The following is a 17,758-nucleotide window of genomic DNA, read 5'->3' as shown; positions in this document are numbered from 1 at the left end:
TTTTGGCATTAAGTGCTCGGAGGTGAGCTCTGCCAAGATAAACAATGTAAAAACAACCAAGCAAAAAATTAGTTAACGCTGATAAATTTTGCTTTTGTACGTATAACATGCACAACACGCGTCTGACGTCTTTATTCTGATCTAAGAAGGTCTTATTTTCCCTTGGTCTGTACGAACTTGAATACGTGCTGGGGCTCCACATAATCATCTCAGTTATTTTGTAAACCAAGAATGTTGTCTTGGAAAGAAAACCTTTGTGGATTCCTGAACACAATTATATGGTTTCCACTGAAACCATATAGCCGCCTACAAAACATGCCTTCCATTTATGCATCCCAGACCTTCTGCTTAATTCCACCAGCAGCGGTCTTTGGTGGAGAAAGTCCTTTTGAGCTGATTAATGTGATCACCAAGGCGAAGTGGCCCTTGCGGTGTCTTTGAGGGATTCAGCATCCAGCTCACATCCTCTTCTGCCCAGAGGCAACTACTAATGCAGACGACTCGGCACGGAACGGGAGTCCTGCACAAAATTAATGTTTATCGTTGGCGTTGCCTTAGCGATAAACATTTATCTACAAAGGGATGGGAGCCAGATGTGTGTATCTCGTACTTTTCAGCCACTTCCTGTGCTGAGTTTTGTCTTTTGCGGGCTATTTCAGATCATAACGCAAACTATTTTTTTTTGGCTTTTATCAAAATCTCAACGGGCCGCGGTGGTGCAGCGGGTTTGGCCTGAGCCTGCTCTCTGGCAGGTCTGGGGTTTGAGTCCTGCTTGGGGTGCCTTGCGACGGACGGGCGTCCCGTACTGGGTTTGTCCCCTCCCCCTTTGGCCTTGCGTCCTGTGTTGCCAGGTTAGGCTCCGGTTTGCCGCGGTTTCAGCAAATGCGTGTGTACAAGATCTCAGTTGACCGGAATTCGGTTTTGCAAACAAGAGAGATTTTGAACAATTCTGATTTACGAATCACTTAGCCCACAGTTTTACAAAAAAATATGTAATGGCTAAGAAGTTCTTACTCAGGCTTGTGTTGATTTTATGCATTTAATTTTTTATGAAACATTCAGTAGCATTTTATACCTATCTGTTTGTGGTTGCAGTGATCATAATAATTTGAGAAACACCGGTAATGACAAGGTACAAGGTGCCAATGGGACGTTCTCTTATGATAACCAGCTTTATATCCTGGAGGGATTTTTTCTTGTCGACACAACGAGGCTGTAATTCAGGTTGTGTGAAAACTGGGTTCAGTCTTTAGCCAAAGAATCACGTTATGAATTTTCCATAATAAATTAATGGTAATTAAGGTCCTGATTTGCGAGAATTTGATTTACAAGCCTTTTTCTTCAACACGCCACGCTCGTAAACCAGGGTTGTGGGGTCTATTAAACAATGTTGTTTAGACTTTTTACCTTTTATGATGCAGTATAAATTATTGATTCATTCTGTTTTTAGACTTTTATGTATGATGTTGACCATGGTTCTTTTTACTGTGTTTTACTGTGTTCAGTAGCATTACCTTTTGCAGACTGCTGGACTTTGAGACCAGACTGTAAACTACTGAGCTGTGTTTTGAAATTCATAAGCAGGGGAAGGAATGATAAAGATGCTCAAGACTTAGAAAAGGTACGTTTATTTGTTATTTTTCACACGAAATGTTGAAATGAATTAAGCATTGTAAAGTATTGGTTTTACTATGAAATAATATGAAAATACACTCAATGTTTATAAGAGCTCAAGCTTAAGAAATAGCACTTTTGCTCATGAATGTGTTACCCTACATGAACACACTTGAATTAAATGAAACCAGAAGCTTATTACATTCAACTGCGAGAAATGAAGTCCTGGTGTGAAGCCCTGTCTGTCAGTGCTTAAAAAGAGACAGATGTTATTATGACACACAGTTTTTTAATGGTTTCATAGAGTGCTCAGCACCCCGTTTTAAAAAAAAGAAAAAAAAACAAAAAAAAACTGAAATGTACCTCATATGTATACAAAAATCTACCACAGCCTTGAGAATTTATAGGGAGGCAAGAGCTCAGAATCATAAGCTGGAAAGACAACGCAGGTGTAATCTGCACAAAAAATTTTCTTGAAATGTGTAAACAATGTTTTTATGTTCAGGGATAATTGCTTTTATTAACAGTCGGCATCCAAGATCATAACCTTGGTCCGAACCGAGGCGTTTTTACGTCCACCTGGCGACACCCAAATATGAAGATCAATTCCAAGGTAAGCGCAGTGCCAGTCAGCAAGGCGTTACCACGAGTGACTTTCGAACCCTTGTTCTGTCGAGATAGGGGTGGGAGAAGGGAGGGACAAGACCTGGCCGCTGCTCGGGTGACGGAGCAATCGGCTCACCGCGGCATTCCCACCGCCGTGCGTCTAATAATTACCGCCATGTCAGAATGAAGCACGGCTTGCAGCTGTTGCCTGGAACCACAGCTGGAAATCACATCTGCTCTTGGCCAGCGGACTCATAAAACTGTCTTCTTACCCTCATCGCTTTAAAACTGGAGCTCTCTCAAATATGCATCTATAAGGGTCGGACGTTTACTCTCCGGTTTATATGCAAAGTAACAGAGTTTACTACGGTAGCGCGGCGAGTGACATACCAGTGAATACACCGACTTGGCAAAATGAAACGTCAGCAAGTGGAAACGGTGCAGACGAAAAGGAAGGATCCTACACGCCGCGGTATTTTTGGCGGGAAGACCGTTTTGCGTTGCGCCTTAGCTTTCTAAACTACGAGGGATGTGTGGACGTGCTGTAAAAGGGACTGCTGGCAAACGCACTCGAACCTAATTGCATCGCGTGAGAGAACTTAACATTGAGAGATAAGCGTGTGCATCTGGTCTATGTCCTGAGCCTCTGACACGGTACCTCATGACATCTCGGGCCTACAGCTATTCCTCCGCCGCTCACTGCTCAGTATGTAGGGGGTGTAGTCGTTCGCCTACATGTATGTACACCGTGTCATAGCGAGCACCGGCATCGTCCCTGATGATGCCCTTCGGCGGGATGGACTCAGTCCTTCAGCTTCTTGGCGAGGACCTTCTTGAGAGGCTTGCTCTGGTCCTGGGTGGTCTCCTGCTGGGGGTGCGGCTCGTGGAGATGCTTGAGGATCAGGGTCTGCTCCTTGGTCTCCCGCTTGGCCTGGCGCAGCAGGCGCTTCATGTTCTTCACCTTGTCCCGCAGGTGGTTGTTGGTCTTCTCGAGGAAGCGCACCTTCTGGGAGAGCGTCTTCACCCGCTCCTCTTCCTCAAACAGGGCCTTCTGGATAGTGGAACACAGAAGCTGCAGGGCAGGGCAGGACATGGACACGTTACGGAAGAAGGAGAGAAGAACACGCCTCATTCGTTCGATCACTTTTAATTCTCGCATTGCGTTCTTACCGACACGCTGTTTTTTTGTGGGACAATCTAAACCCTTTAGCCTTGTTGCACACATGAGACAAAAGTAACTTATGAATTTTGCATCGTATTTAAAAGCAGTCCTGCAGCGAATAGCAAACTTCAGAGAACACACTTTAGCCGCGAATCCTCTTGTTTCTCAGGACTGGATAAGTTGAATTTGTAGCTTTTAAAAATAGCACATATTTTGCAACGTCATCATCGGCTCCGATAACACAAACTCTGCCGAGCACTTTAAAGCAGGACAAATTATGTTGTTTACAGTCCTGCAATCGCCGGTTGCTGTGGCGACAGCTGACATTTTGTTCGGAGACCCAAAGGATATATTTTCTATCATTTATAAAAATGTTTACATTATTTGCTTGGAAATGTTGAACTCGTAACAGTCAAACATGGAACTCCTTTTTGGGGCAGGTCTTTCATTTGTGAGGTTATGTGAAATCTAAGAGCTGCAATAAGCATGAAAACAAGCTTTTGACTTACACTCTTATTCCTGACGAACGTTTATTTCTTCATGATCATATGATAAGCAACAAAACCACACATCTGCGGAATGAACATGCACATCCTGACCAGTGCAAAGACTGGTTTGTTCTGTATTTACCCTCAAAAAGGTTAAAAAAAAATGTATAAACGTGTATATATGGGTAGACAAAATAATAGAAACACCTAAAAATATATAAATATTACGGACATACTGAAAGGTAGGGTCACCCTTTGCCTAATGTGACTCACTTTTGCAGGCGTTTTTCTAATTATGATTTAGTTACTTCAAAGCTAAACTCTTTTTTAATGTTATATTGTCCACTCCCATTATGTACATGCCCATGATTGCTAACACTCTTAGGAGTAAGTGTTTTGAGGAGTTTATTATGAGTTCCCCTGATGCTTCAGATGTTAAACGGCGCAAATGTAGCGTACAGAGCTTTTGTCTCGTCCAAACCTCATGTTTGAAAGTTTCCACAGACAATGTTGGGTTTGTGCTCATTCCTGTATCCCCATATTCCACTGGGAAGTAAGTCTCCAGCAGGAGCTCAGTGTGACACAATGTGAGAAAGCAGAAATATGTTCACCGACTGCATGTGTAGAGTTAGGGTTAGGTAAGGACTTCTCAGCGCGGTGCCCCACAGCGCAGCAGCAGCCCCGCGCTTCTTTGTTCTCGTTTCGTTGATAACAGCGGCATTCGGCTGCGCTGCAGTCGCCGTTCTCCTCGAGATAACGCATTTTGAACGTCGCACAGAATTTACAAGTTGAGCGGAGCACGTTTGTTGAGTCGGGTATTTTCCCGCCAGTTAGGTTACAGTGACGCTCTACTGATGCTGGACACACATCGTGGGACTAACGTTCCGAGAGTGGAAACAGATGTTTCGCATTTTCATCAGCCCCTCAGGTAAGAAAAAACTCTGCATCTAATAGAGGAAATCTATAATTATGCTCATTATCAGATGCAGTTACCATATGCTGTGTCTCTAATGCAGTCTCGGTCACATAAAACTAACATGTGCCAGGTTGCCGAAGCGCAGCACGAGGAGAGGAGGGCCACAGGACGTCCAGCTGTCACAGCACACCGTGTCGGTGGACTGGCCTGCCGGTAATATGAGCGGAGGCCAGAAAGTGTCGTAGTCGTGGTGCAAAACGCCAAATGCTTTCACCCTGATTAAAGATCTGAGCTAAAACACAGCGATTTATGGAGCGCACGGTTACCATAACAGAATGCTTTCATGTGCACTCAACTTCTGATTGAAAACAGGAGCTGACGTATTGTATATCATGTGGCTGTTGGGAGGAAGGATTCAGCGTTATTTCTTCATAAAATGCACAAAAAACCACAAGGTCACTGGTACTGGTGAAGCAGTTTAACACCAAGGTTATTAAGTGAACCTTGGTAAAGTCACGCAAGTGTGTACCGATCAACAGTAAACTCTTTACCGGCTCGACCAATTCTGAGAGCTGAAAGAACCGTCTATTTTCAGCATATGAAGCACAACAATTATTCCCGTTACAAAACCAATTTTAAAACACCGTGCTCATCAGTGTCTCACAGAACGTTTTCCCAAACGGGCAATAAATGATGATCACGTGGACCCTAAGAACAGATCACTGACCGACACAGAAGAGTGAGGGCTTTGTACAGGAACCGTGATCCAAATGCAGAAAGTAACCCATCAGCTACAGCCACAAAAAAAGACACTGTTCAAAGTCATGGTTTGCTACATTACCACACCGTTAGTCAGTGGTTTTTAGGCTCTGGATTCTGTTGAAGCTCAAACAAGTAAGGTCTTCCAGGTGTTCTGGCTCCAATGTAGTAGAATGAGCTCCCTCTCTCCCTCAGAGCTGCTGAATCCCTTTGATACTCAGGAAGAATCTCTTTTTGACCCATTTCTCTCCTGACCTCCTGTCTGCTCCATAGACCTTCACAACATTATCTTTAAAAAAAATCTCCATTAATTCTATGTATAGCTATTTGTGTAATGTAGGTCTGCAAAAAGACGGGTATCGGACTTATTGACTGTACTTCAAGAATCCCGTGTCTGCAGCTCAGTCTCTCCATTAGTGAGATGCACTTTAATTTACTCTGATTTGTAGTGTGTGTCACTTTGGAGAAAAGCAATTGCTAAATGAATAAATATGCATGTAAATGTAAATGTGCCTCTGAAGATCTCTGTTTCCACCAGCACAGAAAGTTTCAGCGATGTTCCACTGTCTTCACTTACGCCATTCCTTACGCCCTCCTTTCTATGAAGTTTGGAAACACACTGTAAGAGCTCTCTATAGACTGCATTCCTGGCCAGATATTTTCTATTGCACAAGGATCTTTTTTCACTCACCGAGCAACAAAGGTTCAAGCCAACAAACACGCTTTACATGTACACACATTTTCTCGAAGCTCCCTGGAGATGACGCCTTTGTAAACTGCCAGTGATTATCAGCTGAGTGTTTCTTAATGACCTGCAAAGTGTGAGTTTTATCTGAGGGTTTGGAATCGCAGCTTGACAGTTTGAGTGGAGCAGAGCGAAGTTGCACAGTGTGTGGAGTGCGGCCGTGACCTCTGGGGGCTGGGAGCGCGGTACTCCCGACACGACCCCGGCCGAGACAGCGGTGTATACGCTTACTGAAAATAGACCCCCAAGGGATGTTACTTCAATGCTCATGACAGGTTACAGGATCACGTAACCTCTGCCTGGCTGCAAACACTTTCCGTTCTTTAATGGAATCGAGCACAGATGCTGTATTCTGGATGACTGTCATCAGTCAAATGATCAAGACCAGTAGCTGGTGAATCACGACCAGAGGTTTGGAATGGAGCCTCTGAGGACATGGAAGGTGCAATTATCCCTAAAAATACACTGCACGTAAACATGTGTTCGATTGCATATCTCAAATTAAGGAAGAATGTTGAATTCTGAGTTGATGGTCTTGAGATTAATGTTAATATCCCCAGTAAATGTAGCAGTAGAGCGACGCTGACAACGAAGAGGCAGCATTCATTACCTTGGTGCTTGCTGTCCTGATGCTATGAATTAAGAACTTTCCTTGTTGTGTATTTTATAATATGGTTTTATTATGCCTTGTCCATTGCGTTGATTTCACTTTCCTATCATTATTTTGTTTATCATTACTTTCACCATTTGCTTACTCTGTGTTGGCTTATGTGGTGCCCCATGTGAGACAGCAACTTGACTGTAAGACTGTGGTAAATAGACCCCTAGAGATATCAACTCAAAGTTCATAACAGATGGGCTGGAGAGCACTGCACTAATGGTGGAAAACATGGTTTAAGGCCGTTCCCAAACAGATCCAAACAAGGGTGTGGGGTCAGAAGACCTCTGCTTGGTTGCACACACTTCCTGTCTAGTTTATACCCCAACCGCATGTTCAGCCGTGCAAAAGCTAAACAGCGGTTCCCATAGCCGTTGGGTTGGAGATCTTACCCGGCTATCTTCCTGAGCCTCCCACTCCGGCGTGTAGGTGTGGACCTGGGTCCCAGGTGTGCAGTTGGCAAACTGGAAGAGGCTAGCAAACATGCGGTGGTTTTCTGGTGTGTCCGGGAAAATGGGGTCCTGGAAGTTTACGCCATGGGGGATGATGTTGTAGTTCTCATCCATCCTGAGGAAACATCACATTCCAGAGTGTCACTGACCAGACAGGTCATTTCATGATCCTTATTTTCTGCAGCTTGATTCTGCATTTGAAAAGGATGAGAAGAGGGGGTAATGACTTCATGCATATTTTAGTCTAATAAAAGCATGAATTCCTAACGTATTAAAAACTGCATAGTAATTAAGATCAGTAAGTGACATTCGGTGGAATTAACCAAAAAAATCCTGTAATGTAAAATAATGTATAAACATCTTGCAATTGCAAATACAAGGGGTACTCAAATTGTCAAATTTCATTTTAACGCACAGCTTTAAACAAATTTCCTGGTCATGCAACAGTATGTGGATGAGGTCGAAATTAAAAATAAGTCTGGGGGCTGTTCGGAAAGGACAATTATTTTTTGTAATGTGATTCACCTCTACATGGTTAAGCCTGCGCAGAATAGCTGTCCTGCCGTGAACCCCTTCATGATCCTGCCTGAACGTAGCAATGTGAACTTGCACAGGACATGTATAAGGCATCAGTCCATTATATACCATTTCATTTTAATCATCATCACTTCATCAGCACTTAGTCAAAATGACCATACATTGTTGACTGCATTTCTGATATGCATTGAAGTGTCATTATTCTAGTCATCCTTTACCACACAATGTCTCCTGCAAACGTTACACGCGATGGTTTGCCATTGGTTTTATCTGTGACCTTGTGACAGCGCCGCGTGTGATCCGGATAACGCATTGTGAAAGAATAAATTTTATTCCAACTCCAAATTCCACGCTTAGCTATCCTGTAAAGAGAACCTTCATTAACTCTATTCCTTTATTAACGACATAAAGCCTGTTTCTCGCCTCTTTGGTACCGAGAGCACCGAATCGCACAAGTCTGCCAACCGCCTCCAACAAAGAAGGCAACAATGGAATTTGCTTATCGAGCTTCTGGGGAGCTGAGTTGACATAAGAGGACAGGAGCCATGGTTACACTCGGAGAGAAGAGGAAGAGCACAGTCTCATGTGTCTCTCATTAAGTAGTGCTTCTTGTACCATTTCACCGGCTGTGGTGCCTGGCTCACCCCCCGATGGGCCGTGCGGCACGGTTGGGTCAGTGGGTGGCAACATGAAAGGGAAAGCTGGCTTAACTGAGAGCCCCTGATGTGGAAAGAAGAAGGACCGTGTCGCCCGGTCCTTAATCGAACCGTGCGCCGATGCAAAATGCTGTCATGACCGTCATCGGCAGAACATCCAGGAGAAGAAGTTTGGAACGAAGCCTCTCTGGACGCCGAAATTGTAACAGGGCTGAAAATACATGTAAACCTGCGTTCAGCTGTATGTTTTAAACAAATGAAGGAAGACGGCCGAATTCAAGACCGTGGGTCTTGGGGTGGAAAAGGTGACAATAGAGAGACAATGAGAAGAGGGAGAAGCAGCACTCGTCATCATTGCGCCATTTGTTGTAGTGGAAACGCAAACTTTCCGTAGAGTGTGTTTCATCATATTGATTTATTTGTACTTTTCCGCTGCGTATTTCCACTTTCTTATCGTCATTTTACTTATTTTATTTTCATTATTTGATATTGAGGGGTGCGGTGGCGCAGTGGGTTGGACCGCAGTCCTGCTCTCCGGTGGGTCTGGGGTTCAAGTCCCGCTTGGGGTGCCTTGCGACGGACTGGCGTCCCGTCCTGGGTGTGTCCCCTGCCCCTCTGGCCTTACGCCCTGTGTTACCGGGTTAGGCTCCGGTTCCCCATGACCCCGTATGGGATGAGCGGTTCTGAAAATGTGTGTGTGTGTGTGTGTGTGTGTATTTGATATTGACACTGTATTGGTTTGTACTGTATGTTGCCCCCGTGGAAGTGCTCCTTATTGGTAAGAAGGTATATTATTGGTGACATGTCATAAGGGTCCTCCCACATTTGTCATATTATTATTATTATTATTATTATTATTATTATTATTATTTATGCCTTCCACCCCTCCTGGGGCACAAGCCACCAACAAGGGCTCTCCAGGCGTCTCTGTCCTGTGTTTTCTTCTCTGTCGGGCTCCAGGTGTATCCCAGCATCCTGGTGTCGGCTTCAAGATCCCTTCGCCAGGTGTTGCGCGGTCGTCCCCCTTTTCCCTCATTTGTACCGTACATATTTAGGGCTGTGAACAGGGTATAGCGCTCAAGGCCATCACCTTGCAAGCCGAGGGGTCCTCATTCAAATCCCCCCCTCCTGCTGCAGTACTCTTGAGCAACGGACTTACCCTGAATGACAGAGTAAGGATACCAAGTTGGATAAAGGAGTAAATCACAGTAAGTAGCTAAGTATGCAACCCTAACACTAAATTCAGCTAAACATACTTTTATATTTATTAATTTAGCAGACAATTTTCCCCAAAGTGACGCACATCTCGGAGAAAAATACAAAGAGTGCATTACGCCGACAGAAGGAGGGATTTGGATGCAGACACAAGATTCCAGAGCGCAGTCAGCTTGTCCTCGGAAATCATTTCGTAGAGCAAAAATTCACAGAAGGTATAAATCTCTTCTTACCTTCTTAAATGGAGTAAATTCTAACATGGTTCTGACCTCAAAGTGGGAACCCATTTCCCCCCTTTTTCAGAAAAAAATACAAAAAGCAATGGATGGGTTCATTTGTTGGCTCCATTTATTTGCACGGTGAAGGAAACCAAATGTGAAAACGCACCCATGGGTTTCATTCAGCACGTTACCGAGGACCCGTGATTTCGGCTGCGCTGTTCACTACATCATGGCGATGCCTTCATGGCAGCGTCCCGCACAGAGCGAGGAACTCTCCGGGTCTTTCTACACCTGGATCTCATCCTTTCACTTGTTACAACTGTGTCAGCAGCACATGTGTGGTTTTCGCATCTTGACAACCTTCTGGCAACCCGTCCGCGTCTTTTTTCATCTCCCAAAAATGCGTCCCTCCCCCCGCTGCTGTCCTTCGACGCCGTTTCCACTATCAGTCACTCGACACGAGAGCTGTGTTTTCATACCCCAAAAAAAAGCACATCTGTCAGGCCCAACATGAGACGCAGCTGCATGCGTGTGATAGTCGAGGCCGATCGCAGTCGACGGCGGAGCTGGAATGTAAACAGGAGCAACGAGGGTAAGCGTGCTGGGAGCGAGGTGTGTAAACACAAAGCGGACCGTGAGGGTAACGCCATACTTGGTTCTGTTTGTACAGCTCGCCACTGAAAAGACACTGCGGGCGACATGCACGAAGTTCTCAGTTCTGACATCTTTGCTCGGACCGCCGATGGTACGAGGAGGTCCGGCCAGCGCGGCGAGACAGAGGGGAACCGGAGCTGAAACTCGAATGTGGGAAACACCCCGTGAGCGTCAGTTAGCGCGACAGTGGCTCGCGAGCAGCACCGCACACCATCTGTCCCGAAAGTGTCACCGAGCAAAATCCAACCGAAACTCTAATGGGATCCATCCGCCTCGGGGGGGGGTTGGGATGCTCCCGTGTCCCGACACGCATTGCCGTGAAACGACTACACGCCACCACATTCACACATCAGAAAGTCTGGTGTCTGCGCAGCAAACGTTTCCTTCCTTTCCCCCCCCCCCCAAAGTTTCCATGCACGGTGTGAACGTACATTCAGTTAATTTTGTTATAGAGCGCTCTTCTCACGCAGTGACATATTTTCCGAAAGGTCTCGGTGTGGACCGGAGCTCTGCATGTTAAGCATTTCAGTTTGAGCGCTGATGCATGACGAAGAAGTTTTTGTTCATGAGCCATACGTGAGCAACACGTCGGCATGTTTTTTGAAGCTGCATCAAAATCTGACACGAATGTAGTGAATATGTGGTAATTATGCAGACACAGTATAGCTCAGGTGTGGTCTTACAAATTTTTCTTGTTACTCTCGGTCAGTCAATCCATTGGTTCAATGGCACAGCATAATTTTTCATTTTTACGCGCGATCCCTACCCTGTTGTCGATTGACACCACCCCCCAGCACATCGCTACGGCACACAGGTGCCCAAAAGTCAGAGATCCTGGCTTTTTCGCTCTTTTTCCAAACACTGATGGCTTCCAGAATGTTCTGAAGGTTCTCAGACCCCCTGTCTGTCCCCTCAGCTTTCCCAGTTTCGGGACGGAACCAGTCACAGAACCGCCGCTCGTTTGATGAAAACCCAAGAGCTTCTCCAAAAAGCTCAAATGCCGATACAAGATGTTGTTTAGAGAAAAACATATTGCTTCACTCAGTATCTGCACGCCGCTTTTTGTTCCCGAGGATTTCGCTCAAACTAGGACCAGCTGCACGTTTGGCAGAGCAGGAATAGACGGAAAACAAGAAAGAGAACCGCGAGGAAGTGCAAACGCCTCCCTGCAGCCATCAGAACGGACAAGGATCGATGCCGGACTCTCCTTCGAACCCTGCCGGTCCAAGTCGACCTCTGGGGGCTGGGAGCGCGGTACAGACCTGAGGGTGAACTGCTGCTATGAATCGTCAGTTTGGGAGACACCTGTGTCCTGTAGACAGCACACCTGTTCACCTGCGGTTGTTGTTAAAGGCCAAGGTGCAGTCGACAGTGTCAGTCCAGAAAGTTGTGTCCTCCACTGGCGTCCTTGCTGTTGGAAGTGCTCCAGGGTCCAGCGTCACCGTGATTGAATCCATCCGCCTGGTTGCCGCTCGTCTTCTTCTTCATTTTCATCCGGCTTTTCCAAGCGTCACAGCCTTTTGGAGACAATCCGATCTTCTCATAACGCGTCCGAAATACGACGACCTCGGCCCCATCTTTTGTGCTTCCAATTTGGGATCTGACCTGATTTGATCCAATATCCATCGGTTTGTTCTCCTGGTCATCCATGACATCCTCCAGGCTAACCCTACTAACCAAAACACATATTCATTTCAAAATCTCGTGAGTCCATGAAACATCAGATCGTCATGGAAATATAATAGTGCTCCGCTAATTTGCTGGACAAGTTGTGTTTTCTTAGTATCTTGTTTGTCTTATGCAGCCTCACATTCATAAACTTATGCAAATGTTTATTTTGCGCAATAACCATAAATAATAAATAACAGATCATCTTTTCTGACTGCGGCTTGTGGAGAGGCTGATGCAGCGCTGTGCCAAAGCTGGGGATGGTGGCCACTTCTGGATGATACACTGGAGAATAACGCATAAGGAATAACATTCAGAACATGTGCTCATGACAGCCTAAGGGGGATTTCATCAACTCGACTCCCTCTTGCCGTCGCTGCAGGTGACGCCTCGCCGTGCAGCTCCTGGCGTCTCGCCCCGCAGGGTGATGCCGTGATTTCTGGGGTTACGCTAGACCTTCCCCTCCCAGGAGTGAGAAACAGCGGAGCTTGCGAGACGAAACGGGACAGCGATGATGAAGCGCTTTCTAAGTGTCCTCATGGAACTCGATGACATCGTCGCTCCATCCGTCCGCTCCTTCGGGCCACTTCTGGAGCGTCGTGCAGACAGGCTGTGGTGCTGGACAGCGCGTCCAGTCCAACGAGACGCTTTGCAGACGATCACGGTGCAGATATGTGCTCAGCCTTTCGCTGTACAGACTCCCGCTGACGGACTGCAATACGGATATTATTGTTCTTGGCGCCGCCACCGGGACGCCATCTGGAACACTATGGGGGATCGAGCACATTTATGAAAGGGAGTGAGTCACAAAGACCCGTGAATGACACCATTTTCAGTCCACCTCCTTTGTCCATTTGGCTACCCGCTCTCCCTCTAGGAAACCTGCATTTATGTGACCTTGCACACATGGCAGGTCAGCAGGGGGCGCAGTGGTTAGAGCTGTTTTACATTTACATTTTACATTTATTCATTTGGCAGACGCTTTTCTCCAAAGTGGCATACATCTCACAGAAATATCATATCATATTTCATTTATAGTTTTCTTGCAGTCTAAAGACCTGGGCGTGATTCCCTGCTTCCCGTGCCGTACCCTTGAGTAAGATACTTACCTTGAATTGCTGCAGTAAACACTGATCAGCTGTATAAATTCATGAATCATTGGAAGTAACTTAGTTGCAAACCTCGTGCTGTAAATCATTTTGGAGAAAAACCACAGTTACATAGATGCATACAGTTTAAAGCAAAGTCATTGGTGGAATGGACTTTTCTGCATTGCTCTTGGACACGTTGCTTTGGCGAAAAGTGTCTGCTAAGGAATAAATGTAAATGTAATTGACTTTGGGATTAATAAAGTTCTCATCTATCTATCTATTTATCTATCTATCATGGGGACTATAGGGATGTTGCTGAACTTGCACATCTTTACAGGGGTAGAGAGGTGTAAACCTGTCCAATAAAGTCTTCAGTTACAGAGGAAATGGACATGTCACAGCTTGGAGATTCTTCATATTTTACTGCGAAGTCACACCTCCTCACATGTTACACACTGCCGGGGGCCAGTCTGGACAGACACATGCAGTCCATCTCTCTGCAACCTGCTGTAATGTAATCTATGGAGCGGGTCCAGCGACGAAGGCCTGCGGGACTGTGTTCCCACTGCTACTAGCGCCTACCTCAGTAGCCTGTCGACTGACCGCTGGCTGTCACCACGGACCTGAGTCCAACTGTAAACCACTTTCAGAGCCAGAGCGAAACCGAAGTTCACATCTGAATGGTACAAACCGAAGACCACTTGGGGAACCTGGGGGCACGGAATGGCAAGAATGACAAGAATAGATTTGTGTAAGACAAACACTCGTCTTTAACTTTCATACATCTAATATATCAAGTTCAACACTCTGGTTACGGCCCACGTGACCATCAGTGGATCTGCTCTCGACACCTTCTGGATCTGATCGCTCCCTACACAACTTGGCGGTCCCGCTCCAAAGAGGTCCAAAATCAAAGGCTGAAGGTTCTCAGTTTGGGTTCCAATGCGGTGGAATGAGGCCCCTCTGTCCCTCGGAGCTGCTGAGTCCCTGCAAGAACTGAAGTAAGGTCTTGAGAAAATGCACTTCTGTTTTCTCCGAGCTGTACGTCACTTTGGAGAGAAGCGTCTGCTAAATGAACACGTGCAAATATGTATGAAACTGCTTTCAAAAGCAATTCAGAGGAGGCATCTTGGCTGCAGGTTGTGTCTTGGTCTGAGCTGTCACCTTCCAATTCGATGGCGCTGCTGCTTCATCTGCAAACTTCCCGTTCTAAACAGCGGTGATGCACAGAGGGACGTTGCACCACGGCGTTCAGGTGCTGAGAAGAAGAATGATTCGTGGCACAAAAGTGAGCAGTTTGCCTTCTGGGATCGGCCTGTATGTAAACACATCATAGGTGCATTGTTGCATTGGACCTTGGAGAGATGATCAGTCTGCCAAAGTAGCCTCCTGGGGGTGGGGAGGGCATTCTGGTTGCCATGAAACAAAAGAACTGAGCACCGTGGCAACAAGAATCCCCAAACCGTTGAGTGCTGCCCACCTGCTACCCCCCATCACATGTGTGCGTGTGTGCACACGCCTCCCTCTGACTGTGTAAGTTCACACAGCTGTACCGGGTTACACTCCTCAGAAAGTCACACTACCCACGATCCACCAGGCTCAGTTCAAAACACACTTATCAGTCATGCAATTCCCCAGATACTGTCAACGGAAGGGGGTCGAATCCCTGATGCAAAACTCTTCTCTCCTCCACATTTTCCCTCAAAGGTCAAGTGGAACATTGAGAGAAGATCACCGTAAGCATGACTGGACTCCCAAGGCCTCCAGAGCAAGAAGCAGTAGCAGGTAGTTTAGTGGTAAGTGCTGCTGCTTTTTGATCTGAAGAATCCAGGTTCAATTCCCCCCACCCTGCTGTAGTACCCATGAACAAGGTACCTATTCTGGACACCACACACACACACCATCTGAAACCACTTGTCCCGTACAGGGTCACGGGGAGCCAGAGCCTAACCTGGCAACAGAGGGCGAAAGGCCGGAGGGGGAGGGGACACACCCAGGACAGGATGCCAGTCTGTCGCAAGGCACCCCAAGCAGGACTCGAACCTTAGATCCACCAGAAAGGAGGACCCACTGCGCCACCACACCCCACTCTATTCTGAACAGGTATAGTAAAAAGTATCCAGCTGTATAAATGGCTAAAGTATTGCAATGTGCTGTGGAGAACAGAACTGCTAGATAAAAAATAAATATATGTACAGTATATAAAGAGGTAGGACAGGAAATCCAAACCGTTAGAGCAGAGGGCACGTTAGTAAGTTCACATCCTGCTCTCGGGTCCTGTTGTTCTGCGGCTACTTATTTTTGAGCAAGTCTGGCCATGAGACACTTGAACCCTTGAGACTCGTCTTGGACCTGCAGAGGAATCGGGTTTCACTTGAAATGTTGTGGAAAAAGAAGAACATTTGTCTTCTATTTAGTTTTCTGTAAAAGGGAGTTTCTTATGTTTCATGGATGTTTTATAAACAGATCGTTACATCAGTGATGAACAGTATTTGCAGTACAGTGCTCTCTCTCTCTGTGTGTGTGTGTGTGTGTGTGTGTATTTTCTGCTCTGGACACAGTGACTGTACCCTCAATGTATTTGCCTGCTTAAAATCATATAAGATGTTAAGGAAAAATAACTGTGGTGTTTATTTTGAAACGTTCACGACTTTTTGAGCGCGAGACCGGCAAAAGGGCGCGAGGCGCGAGTCGGTGCGCATTGATTGAGGCGGTTCCCGTTATTCCCGGTGGGGGAAAAGTTCGCTGCGCGTCCTGCGCTGAGACGCACTTTTCGGTCTCTATATCATCATCATGTGGGCTGCGGAGCGCAGACCGGCGTGTACTCTGTTGTACTCTACTTTACTCTACTATACTCTACTGTTGTGTACTCTGCTTTACTCAGCTGCACTGTACTATACTGTGCTCTACCGTAGTGTACTCTAGTGCAGCGCACTGTACTCTACTGTACTCCACTGCACTGTGGTAAAGTGCAGAAAACGAGTGAGAGAGTGTGATGCGACCCCACATGGACACTGACTCTTCCTCTGGAGGCGACTTGATGCACAAAGCGCGACAAAGACGAATGGAAGTGATTAAAAATAAATGAAAGCCACTAATTCCTGCGAGCTTCTCTAGGTCACTTAGTTTCCCGGGGGGGGGGGGGGGGGGGGGGGGGGTCAAGTCATTTACCCTGAATTGACAGAGTAACAGCCTGCGGTAATTGGTAAACGACAGTAAAGTTAAAGTGGCCTTAAAATCAACAAAAACAACAATAAGGATAACGATGATGATGATGACAATGACAAATTATGATGGCAATGATAACAATGATGATAATGATAATAATAATCATCGGTGGCACAGTGAGTAGCGCTGCTGTCTCACAGCGCCTGGGTGGTGCGAAAGGACGTGGGCTCGATCCCACCCCGCTCAGTCTGTGTGGAGTTTGCATGTTCTCCCCCTGTCTGCGTGGGTTTCCTCTGGCCGCTCTGGTTTCCTCCCACACTCCAAAGACATGCTGTTTAAATTCCCCCATAGTGTGTGAGTGACAGACAGACAGAGAGAGAGAGAGAGAGAGAGAGAGTGTGTGTGTGTGTTCCACTGATGTATGGATGAGTGACCCAGTGCAAGTAATGTATCTAGAAGTGTAAGTCACCACGGTGAATAAGGTGTGTGGGCTCATAACACTAGAGTTCAGTGGAAGTCGCTTTGGAAAAAAGTGTCTGATGAATGTAATAATGATGATGATGTGATGATGATGATAACGACAGGAGCAAGGGGGTGTCCCACCTCAAGAAGAAGTAGTAGCTGTTGTTCTCCACCACGCTGTACGAGTAACACGGAAAGTATCCCAGTCCGGACACGTTGAACCGGGAGCCCGCGGGCACCTCCAGCATGCTGCCCCACGCCTGGTCGCACAGCAGCTCGATCTCGGCCGAGAAGAAGAGCCCCGCGTCGTCCTGCCACGGCAGGTAGTTGTAGGCGCCGTGCGCGTCCTTGTGCAGCGCGAGCACGCGCGCGAACACGATGATCTCGGCGAGCTCGGCTCGGCACGCTTCCGTCTGGGGTCTCCAGTCGTGGGGCAGCTGGCACCCCCCGGAGCCCCCCAGGCACGAGGCGAGCGCCAGCAGCAGCAGCGGCAGCAGCGGCAGCAGGGCGAGCGGTGCGCGCATGGCGAGCGGGCTGTGCGCGCGCCTCGGGCTCGGGACGACGGGGCAAAGAGTGCGCGCGCGCGCGACGCAGCCGGAGCTCGGGTTTCGGGGCTCCGCTTTGGTTGGCTGGCAGAGGGTGCGCGCGCCTCCCGCGACCCCCCCGCATCGCGCCTTCGCGTCGGA

The 17,758-nt window shown here is 47.0% G+C and overlaps 1 protein-coding gene across 1 annotated transcript; it reads right to left on the bottom strand.

Moving 5' to 3' along the window:
• Positions 1 to 1,611: 1,611 nt before the first annotated feature.
• On the bottom strand, positions 1,612 to 17,758 carry ccdc3b (coiled-coil domain containing 3b). The gene is made up of 3 exons (XM_018734040.2): positions 17,214 to 17,758; positions 7,341 to 7,515; positions 1,612 to 3,292 (listed from the first exon to the last, which is right to left on the bottom strand). Exons 1-3 carry the CDS (start codon positions 17,594 to 17,596, stop codon positions 3,023 to 3,025), a joined length of 828 nt encoding a protein of 275 aa, XP_018589556.2. The 5' UTR covers positions 17,597 to 17,758; the 3' UTR covers positions 1,612 to 3,022.

Source organism: Scleropages formosus, chromosome 22, assembly GCF_900964775.1.
Source record: "Scleropages formosus chromosome 22, fSclFor1.1, whole genome shotgun sequence".
NCBI lineage: Eukaryota > Metazoa > Chordata > Actinopteri > Osteoglossiformes > Osteoglossidae > Scleropages > Scleropages formosus.
Note: the sequence above shows the minus strand (reverse complement) of the source record. Positions and strands in the feature narration are given on the sequence as shown.

Excerpts from the sequence above, each read along its gene's own strand:
- ccdc3b (XM_018734040.2), bottom strand. The coding sequence starts at position 17,596 with ATGCGCGCACCGCTCGCCCTGCTGCCGCTGCTGCCGCTGCTGCTGCTG. Across the intron at positions 7,516-17,213 it reads AGCTACTACTTCTTCTTGAG|GATGGATGAGAACTACAACA; the intron begins GTGGGACACCCC and ends ATGTTTCCTCAG. Across the intron at positions 3,293-7,340 it reads AGGCTCAGGAAGATAGCCGG|CTTCTGTGTTCCACTATCCA; the intron begins GTAAGATCTCCA and ends CCTGCCCTGCAG.